General features: G+C 55.8%; 1 protein-coding gene across 1 annotated transcript in view; it reads right to left on the reverse strand.

The window, feature by feature from the left end:
• The window catches only part of CSPG4 (chondroitin sulfate proteoglycan 4), a 26,496-nt gene extending 18,397 nt beyond the window's left edge, over positions 1–8,099 (reverse strand). The window contains exon 1 of the mRNA XM_027697989.1: positions 8,009–8,099. Coding sequence (XP_027553790.1) covers positions 8,009–8,099 — 91 coding nt within the window. The remainder of the gene's footprint in view (positions 1–8,008) is intronic.
• Between the last annotated feature and the right edge of the window lie 1,972 nt (positions 8,100–10,071).

Genomic DNA, 10,071 nt, shown 5'->3' on the forward strand with positions numbered 1-10,071 from the left:
CATTGGAGGGGCTGGGGGGATGTGAATACCTGAGGGGTGTTCAGGGGTATACAAACACCAGAGGGGCTGGGGGGATGTGAGCACCGAAGGGGTTCAGGAGGATGCAAACACCAAAGGGGCTCAGGGGAATACAAACACTGGAAGGATTCAGAGGGGATGCAAACTCTGGACGGGCTGGGGGGATATGAACACCAGAGAGGTTCAGGGTGGGTGCGAACACCAGAGGGGTTCAGGGGGTATGCAAACAGTGGAAGGATCCAGGGGGGATGTCAGCACGGGAGGGGCTCAGCAGGATGCAAACACCGGAGGCTCCTGGGGGCAGCTGCCCAGCCCTGGTGATGCTGCTCAGCAGCTTGAACCGCTCCTGTTCCCACCACAGTGTGTGTATGAGGCTCCCGTCCCACTCCAAGCACAGGCAGGGTGGGCAGAACCAGCCCTCCTGCCGGCGCCGTGGGTGGTCCCAGGGCTCAAGCTCCCTTGTCCCCAACCTGGTCTGCAGTGCCCAATGAGACCTGCAGCCCCCCAAGGGCTGGGGCTGGGCTGTGCCCCCATCCCCATGCAGGGTGGAGGGGCCAGGAGAGGAAGGAATCTGATGGGCTTTTGGAGAAAGGCTTCATTATGTTCCACATTCCCTCCATTTTACAGTGTGGTTTTATTTATGGCCGGGGGAGGAAATGAGCAGCCTGCAAGGAGGCAAAGGCAAACACAGCGGCCCTCAGCTTTGGCTGGGGCTTTGCTCGGGGGAGGGGGTGCTGGGGGGACAACTGGAGAGCTTCTGCCTTCAGAGATGCCCTCAGACCCGAGCTCAGCACTGATCCAGGTCTCCACAGTGAGGAAATCCCAGTGCAATGGAGATGAGCTGGACTTGGTCTGCAGCAATGGCATTCAGACCCAATGGGGACCTTGTGGACACACCACGGTCCCCTCCTGTCTGCCCCAGGAAAGCCTCTCCCCGCTTTCCTGCCTTGAGATTTACAGGAGAGGGTGTCATGGGCATGGATACATCCCTGCTGTGATAGCTTTCAGCAGAGGAGGACTTTTCATCCCCACTCCCAGTGACTCCAGACAGTGATTGCTGCTCTGACTGAGCCAGGGCTCTGTGTGTTTTTCCAACCCCGACTATGGGAATGAGTGCTCTGGTTCTTTCCTCCCACCCTCCACCTGGCCCTCCCTCGCAGCAGGGCTCCTGGGGGCTGGGGCTGGTGCTTTCCAGGAGTGCTGGCCAGCAGAGATTGCTGGAAAGCAGCACCCAAGAAACCGCCAGCAAAGCCATGGGCAATTACCCTGACGGGGCTGCCGACCATCACCCTTGTTTTGGGTGCAGGAAGAGAGTCCTGGGCTGGGGTACTCTGCTTTGCCCCCATCCCACCCAGCTGGCCTCTACCTCTGGCTGCACCGTGCTGCTTTGAATCTCTCTCCTGTGTTTATTCATTCAGTTACTTTCCCAGTTCCTCTGCCAGCTGCTCTCTGCTCGCCTTCCCCTGCCTCCTGCTTGACAGCTTCAGGGAAAAAACCAGCCTTTTTACAGCCCCTTTTTACAGACTTCGGGGTCAGGGGAAAACATCAAAACACGCCCCCTGCTAATTCTGCGCTGCCTGGGAGGGGGCTGGCTGTGTCCTGCCTCCTGTGTCCTGCCAGCCCCCAGCCCCCTGCGCGGTGCCTGTGCCTGCTCCTGCCTGCTTTCCCCATCCTCACAGAGCAGGACTAGGAGCTGTGATAGCTGGAGGCTGTAAAGCGGGGTCCAGGAGGCTTGGCTCTGGAGCTCCATCACTTATCCAGCGTGGTTTTACGATGATTCAAGCAGCCCTAAAGCTGATGGTATTTCCTGAGCTCTCCTGCTCGGCCAGATGCAGAGCCGTGGAGGGGAGGACAAGGAGCTGGGAGCCAGTCTACAACCCCCCACAAAGGTCACAGTGCTTTTGGGAAGAGCTGGGGGGATGCACCCCCAAAGCCTGGTGTGAGCAGGAGCAGGGATGAAGAGCTTTTAATGATGTGTGGCTTAATGGCTCCAGAGGGACTTAAGGAATAAGCCCGAGCTGGAAGCAGTGTTTGGAGTGTTTGCCCTGGGAAGCGAAGCGGGGGGAGAAAGTGGGAGGATTTGGGGAAGCGGGAGGCTCAATGGGACTTTTGTGCCGTCCCCTGCAGCGTGACTCAGTCTCACTCAGGCTCCTGCTGCCAGGAGAAGTTGGCCTGGAAATATTGTATCAACCCCAGAGGACATGGTTTCCAAACCATCTCAAGCCGGGTTTTGTTCTATTTTTTCTTTCCTTTTCTCTCTCCCAAGCCCTCTCCCCCTGCCTCACTGGCTGGCAGGTTTTCCAGCTCCACCCTGCACATCCTGGCACCACTCCTATAGCTTTTGCTACCTCATCTGCTTCCCAGTCAGTGAGGGAAGGGCTTGCAGAGCTTCAGGAGGGCATGTGGTGGCATACGAGGGGACAATTCTAACCAGTCCAGTGCTGGAGGAGCAGGGGGATCTTGGGGAAAGCCTGTGCTTGAGGTTTGGTTACTGGGGAGTGAAGCACCCTGGGTGCAGATCCCACCTGTGGATCCCTGAATCCCACCCCTGCCTGCACAACTGTGCTTGTTCCTAGGCCCATCCCCAGCCCCAGCGAGGGGAAAGAGCCTTCCCAGGAGCTGGCGGGGGGGATTGGCGGAGCTTGGCCAGGGGATGCTCACAGACATCCCTGGAATAGCCGGTCGTTACCGGAGTGATCCTCTCCTGCTGTCAACAAACAGCTCAGCGGCTGCTGCTAGAGAGGAGCACGTCTCCTGGCGCCCGGGCTCTGATGTTTCCCAGCCTCACTGGTGTCAAACGGCTCCTGACGTGCCAAGATGGGGGGAGTTATCGGCCAAAATTGTGGGGGAAGGATGGGCAAGAGTGGGGGTGCTGAAGCTCTGCTGGGAGCTACCTGCTGGCCTTAACTGCAGCATCCAGTGCTCAGGGATAGGGATGTTAAAATGTGCAGTTGGGGTGTAAAATGTGTAAATCGGGGTGATCTGTCTTTAGTTGTGCTGGTAGGGCAGCAGCCACAGCACCCACAGAACCCACAGCACCCACAGAACTCTGCACCCCATGGGGCTACAAGGGCTATGGCCGGGATTGGCTTTTGGTGATGCTGGGTGCTGTGAGGGGCAGAGAAAAGGGTCTCCCACAGACAGGGAGGGGGGCTTCCAGTGTGAAAGGAGAAAGAGAGGATATTTTCTGCTCACCTGGGGTTGATGTGCTAAACTGTCTGCAAAGAAAATGAGTATTTTCTTTCTAGAGCTGAAATCTCCCCTCTCCTCTCCCTCTCCTCTCCCCATCCTTTCAGAGATCCCCCTCCCTGCCCTGCCTTCCCCTCCCCACTCCTGTTATCCCCTGACTTTTCCATCTATGAGAAACACCCGGCAGGGTGATGTTTATAGAGAAAATAAATGCCTGCTCTATTTCTAGCGCAGGGGGAACACATGGCTGGCGCGGGGGCTGTGGGGGTGTGGAAGCGGGTGCTCACATCCCCTCCCAGGGCTGCAGGGCAGGACAGGAGGCTTTTCTCAGCCACATCTACCTCGGTTCCAAGACTTCCCTCTCTTCTCCCCAGCTCCCAGAGGAAATGACCCTGGTGGGCTCAAAAATTTCTGTGGGATGGGATGCTGAAAACTTTGAAGCCCTGCTGAAGCCCAGATGGAGGCTGGGAAAGAGAATGGGAAATTCCTCCTGACCCCTGCTGTTTCTGCCACGGCACTGGGCAGCACTGCGCAGGGGTTATGGCATGAAAACGGATGGGGAGCATCCTTTAACATGGCTGGGGATGGCATCACAAGCAGTTGGTGACTCCAGACCCCCCTCCCTTGCCTGCTTGCAGCAAAGAGGAAAAACAACTACCAGAAAGCCAAGATTTGGGCAAAAGAAGCAGCAAGGATTCACAGGGCCATCCCGAGCTGACTCACAGCTTACAACAGCTCCTTCCACAGCCAGTGAGTCACGCTGATGGATGAATATTGCTTTGCTCTCCTTGTCTGGGAGACACGTGGTGGGCTTGGCCACCTCCAAACCATGCTGTCTGCCCCATGACTTTCTCCACTCATAGCAACTTTTGGCATCCCTTCCCTGGGATGCTTTCCATGTGCCACCGGCTGTCTGTCCGGCTGTCAGGCAGCCAAGTGCACCCAGAGGTATTGCCTGGAGCGATGCACAACGGGCACAATGGGTGACACACCCCGAGGAGGAAGGATGGAAAATGAGAATTTATCAGCCTCGTGGATCCACAGCTTGGGGCATAAACATCTCCCATCCCACCCCGATGCCGTTGGGAGGCCCTGTTTGGTCTGTCCTGAGGATGAGCAACAGCAAGGCAAACCTGCATCCTCCACATCCTGGGGTTGGAAAGAGCCACCATAGTCCCGCTCCTCTGGATTTAAGCCTGGCTTTGCAGAATTCAAAGCTGCCCTCACTCTGCTTTGCAAAGGCTTTGTGAAAGAGCAAAGTGAGTTCTCTGACTTTATATATTTAGAATATACTTTATAGAATATATTAATATTCTATCAGTATAAATAATATAAAAATATTCTCATAGAACAATATATAACAATATTTTGCTATATTGGTCAATATAACATAAAAACTTGAGTTCCCTTTTTCCGTTCTATTTACTCCAGAAAAACTCTGAGGGGTACCCCACCCCTGTGCAGCATGGCAACGTCCAACCAAGCACTGGGCATGATGGAGACACCTCAGGGAAGGGCTGATTTGGGAATGAGGATGCTTCGATGGGCACCCTCCTTGCTCCATGTCTCCAGGAGGTTTGGAGATAGGATATGGTGAAGGGGTTGGTGGCAAACCAGGCTTGGGACGCCCAGGCGAGGCCTGGGAATTGTACAGATATGAATAAGGAGTTTCTGGGAGTTTCCCAGCTGAAGGCTGGGGGTGATGCTGATGCTCGGGGAAGCTGGCTTCCCAAAAAGGAGACAAGTCAGAGCCTGGCACCTGGAAAGGGCCAAGGAAGCAGCCCCGGGGAGCCGAGACTGGGCTGGGCCAATGCCTGTTGTGAACAGTCTGTGCTTTGAGCTTTTTTTAGGCACACAGACTGTTAGCCTCCCTCCTCTCCAGCCCTGTTCCTGTCCAGCTTTCAAACTGACGTGAGCTCCTCGGGGTGAGCTTAACCCTGTCCTTCGATCCTACAGGAATGTGCATATTATATATTTGCCCGCAGCCCTCTGTTGCTAAATATAAGGGTGAGACAAGAATATTCCTCCCTGATTCCCACGATACCAGTTTACCATTCTCCCCCCTTTTCAGCATTTTTCCTGTTCTTTCCCATCAGCTGGAAGCTTTTCCAGCTGCTTTGAGCTATGACCTTAAAACATGTGGTGCGATCATAAAAAAGAAAGTTTGACTAAATCAATCAGATTTCCAAAAGTGGAGGTAGGAAGAGCTGAGGAGGAGCTGATAAACCTGGAGAAGGCAGGAGGGGTCCTGGATGGGTACCCCAGGCAAGACACTGCTCCCTGTCCATAGGCAGGTACCCTGGACAAGCCAGTGTCCCACTTGCCTCCCCAGGACCCCCATCACCACTTCTGGAGGTCCACCCAAGCTTTGGGGGAGGTCACATTTTTGGCGCCAACTTGATGAAATCTTGGGGTGAACGCTGCTCACGGGGAGCCTACACATCCAATTCTCTCGTCTCTCCTCGTTCCAAACGCCCAGTAAGAGGGATTTAGGGGAAGGGGGAGGACAGCCTGCGGGTGGTTTCGCTGGGAACCAGAGGGGAGCCAGGCTGTCTAAAAACAGTTTACTAAAGCTTTACACTCTGATGTCAACAGGGTAAGTTTTATGAGTGTTTTCCTTTTTTTATATATAATCCTGTATCTGATGAAGTTCATGAAGACTTTTCCCATTCTGGGCTGGGCAGGAAGCTCTGGGTCTCTGAACCTGGGCTTGGAGGGAATGCAAAACACAGGTTTCACCCCCCAAAACCAGTCTGTCCCCAGCACCTTGCCTGGCAAACTTGTGGCTCTCCCTGATGGAGACAGAGGGATATCCCACTGTGGGCACCCCGTGGGAACACCTGGAATGAGTGCTGCTGGTCTCATCAGGGATGTTCTCAAGTGGATGGGGCTTGCAGGAAGCTGGTGCCCAGACCCAGAGTCACAGCTGGCACATCTGTTTCAGTCCAGTGCAGAAATAGTCCCTGGCATTGGAAAATGGGTGTAAAACCCCTTTTCTTCCCCAGCCCCACACGTCTGTGCCAGGCAGATGCCCGTTGATCCCTGGAGCTGTGTCCCAGCCATGGGTAGTGTTACCTGTGGGGAGCCTGGGGGGGGTTGGTGTGTGCCAGTGAAGGCCATGTCCTCTTTTTTAGGGTTGCTCCAGCCCATTCACCGTGAAAGAGTTCAGGAGTGCTAGGGTATCCCTGGGACCCATCCTGGACACCAGGCAAGCAACGGTTCCACGTGGGAAAACCCCTGCCCAGGATGGAAAGGTCAGGGCTGGGAAGGAGACCACTCTGTGCATTAACAAAAGGGATTTTTTTCCACTCAGTTTCCCAGGCACCCTCCTATTTTGGTACACGGAAAAAAATAGAAGGAACAAAGCCTGAGGTAAGGAGAGGAGCATGTCCCAGTGGCCACCTGCTCACTGGGAGGGAAGAGGGACATCAAGGGACGTACAGGGACCTTGCAGGTGCTGAGGGCCACAAGGCTGGGCTCTGGGATCATCCTCCTCCTCCTCCTTGCACTGACACAGGCTGGGATGCAAAAGATGGTCAGGAGCAAAAGTCTAGAGGTGGCCAGTAATTCTTTGAGAACTGCTTGGAGCAAGCTCTTGCCTGATGATCAGAGCCCTGGTACCCGGAGGGAGCTTTGGGGAGGAGAAACTGCTCGGTGAGATGATATAGTATTTTTGGGGGGAGTTAGGGAAATAAAAGTGCTTTTTAAATTCCCTTCACTTTTGAAGCTGCTGGTGCTGCCGACACAGTGCATCAGTCAGATATCCCAGGCACAGCTTGGAAGGTCAGGCTAAGGCACAGACCCATCCCAGCAGGATGAGACCCCTGTCCAGACCTGCAGAGCCCACCGAGGCTCAGATAGTAGCAGCTCTGAGCATCCTGGAGCAGGGGAGGGAGCAGGGAGGGACCAGAGCTGTGGGATGGCTGTCAGGATGCTGAGGCAGGGCACACAGCCATGCCAAGAACCGGATGGGCAAACCTGGTTGCTTCTTTTGGAAAACTGGATGTAAATCCCAACCACTCTGTCCTGAAGTAACCCCTCTGCCTGGCTCTGACCCCATGCAGCAGCCAGTGTCCCCTGTCCTACCAGGTCCCCGGGGTCAGCCTGCCCTGTGGCACCAGGGGGGTGACCCTCATCCCCAGCTGGCTCTCAACAGTGCCCTGTTGCTCCAGGGGTGATCCCGCACACCTCTGGGGCTCTGCTGGTGGGAGAGATGAGCCCCTCAACCTTTACTCCACACCTCCAGCCACCCCAGTGCACAGGACAGATGGACAGAGCAGAGCCAGGAGGTCACACACACTGGCAAATGCTCCATCTCCCTTCTTCCCACCAAACCCCTGCTCCTGGGATGAAGAGGGGTTGCCCTCGCAGACAGCTACGGTGGCAAGGCCAAGCACGGCAGGGAGGGCTGGTGTGCTCCCTCCCCACGACGCGGGGCTTGGCGGAGCAGGGGCGGTGCCTTTCTCCCACCGGCTGCCCGTGGCGCCAACCAGAGCCCTGTGGCTCCCTCCAGCCCCACAGCACACAGCAGCACATCCGCGTGTCCCCTCGGGAAGGGACACAGAGGCACCAGCACCCCGAGAGCCACGGTGGGCGAGCAGCCCCGTTCCCGCTCTTGGCTTTCCCCGGACACCGTGCCCCAAGACAGGCAAGCTGCTTCTGCCAGCTTGGCGACAGGAGGGACACCCATGGGTGTCCACACCACGCCCCTCTCGTTCCCCAGCCCTCCCAGGAGCCGTATCCCCCAGGGTTTCCCACCGCTCCATCCCTCGGGTGGGCTGGTGGGATGGACGGCGCTTACCTCCGGCCGGGAGTCCCGCTCTCAGGGGCTGGGAGTAGCCGGCCAGCAGCAGCAGCAGCAGCAGCGTGGAGATGCCACCTCGGGCACCCATGGTATCCCGCGGGGCTGGAGCAGCGGCGAGGGCTCCGGGACGGGACAGCACAGCCTCCGCCGCTGCCTGCTTCCAGGCGAGGGCTGCTGCTACTACTATATTTAATAAAGCGGAGCGAGGGAGGGACCTGTAACTTCTCCCGCCTGTCAGAAAGGAGAAGTTCGCTCAGATTACAACGTCAGATTTCTCTCTTAAAGGGCTAAAGGCCCTCGCCACCCACCCACCCGCTCCTGAAAGGCGCCTTGTTCGTGTCGGGGCGAGGAGTGGGAGGAGCAGGGAAGGAGCCCCACGTAGGGTGCGAGGGGCGGCTCTGGAGGCACCGCCTGCTCCGGGTGAAGTAGTGCGTCCAGAAAACTTCTGGCACCAGGCACTTTTTGGGAGGAAAGCTAGCTCCTGCTGTCTACACAGACCCAGATAAGTGGCTCGATCCCAAAGCCACGGTTACCCATCCCTGCCGTAGTCCCAAAGTGGCTCTCCCAACCTCGCACCTCTCTCAGCTGGCAATCAGGATGACTCTCGGCCTTCAGGGTTCATAACACTCCAACTGTGTTAGCACAACACTGGAGAAAGAGCTTTCCAGCTTCTCCTTGTGGTGCAAAGCTGATTCCACACGTGTTCGGGACAAGGTCACAACCCTTTGGAGACGCAGCATCCCACCAGCCTGGCTCCCCGCTTCTTGCCAGGTTTCAGAGGTCTCCTGGCTCATATCCCATCTTTCCATCCCCCTCCAAAGGTGCTCCCGTCCTCCTTGGCTCTTGTGCAGCACACCCCTCCTTCCACCTGGATGTGTGGATTTCAAGTCCTTTTCCCCTTGCCCTGTGCCATCTTTTGCTGATGGATTACATGCAGCTTCTTTCCTCCCGGGTTGTTTCTAACCCCTTTAGGGCCCTCAGTGTGACTTTGCCGTCTTTGGCAGCATTACAACACCTTCCAGCTTACAGTCATCTGCAAACATAATTAATTTGTTGTTTACTCTTGCTTTCAGATCATTAATAAAGACATTAAATAAACCTGGGATGTGCTGTTTTTTCAGTAACTTTTCCTGAGTAATTACCAGGGGCTTGGTAAGTTCATTAGCTAATTCTGTTTTGTCTGGGGGTTAAATATTAGTTAGGCTGGCTGATTCGTACAGATTCAATTTTGCCAAGTATTTCCTTTCCTGCTCTTTATCTTGGGGTCTGCTGAGGACTCTAGGAGGCTTTTCTCTGTGTCTATCCTCAGCATTCCCCTCTCCTGGCCCTTTTAAGGGCTAATGGAGGAACAAAGGGGTGAAGGGCTTGGGCCTTTGGGGTGGAGGTTGATCTTTACTGTCTCCATCATAATTCATGGGTAACAGGTGGGCTGAACATGTGCACATGTCCAACCTACTAGAACCATCTCCAACCCACCAGAACCACCTCCAGCTCACCAACAGGCATCCCTGGCTTTGCTTCTGGCTCTCAACCCCAGGTCTGCTGTGCTCACTGGGGCATGGGGAATGAGCCACTGTTTGCCAGGGGAACATCAGCTTGGATGAGGGCAGCAAGTACGGCTTGAGCAACGAAATGGTTCCAAGCAACCTGAGTATCCTCCACCTCAGGGATGCTCAGGGTCTGCTCCTGGCTCCATAGGCAGGAGGCTGGTGGGAAAATATCGGAAACCAACCACGGCGAGGACAGAGGAAAACCCCCACAACTTTTTAAATTATCCTTGTTTTTCCACCCTCCAACGAGGAAAGCACAGCCTCTGGCTGAAACCTCATGTGTTATCCAGAGGAACATCCCCATGGCAGCCCCGGTGCTCCTGCCACAGGTGGTTTCAGCTGCCCCCCTTGCTGGAGCCCTGAGCACAGCCCCGTGCCCCACATCTGGCCAGCACATTTCCCATTCCTCAGCCAGGCCCTGGCAGCAGAGGAGGATTTGTTTTTCCCTTTCCCAGCCAACATGTGGCTGAGTGGTGGAGGGGCAGAGCCAGCACAGAGCGGTGCCTTCGC

This window comes from Neopelma chrysocephalum, unplaced genomic scaffold (assembly GCF_003984885.1).
Source record: "Neopelma chrysocephalum unplaced genomic scaffold, ASM398488v2 Primary Assembly neopelma1_124, whole genome shotgun sequence".
Taxonomy (NCBI): domain Eukaryota; kingdom Metazoa; phylum Chordata; class Aves; order Passeriformes; family Pipridae; genus Neopelma; species Neopelma chrysocephalum.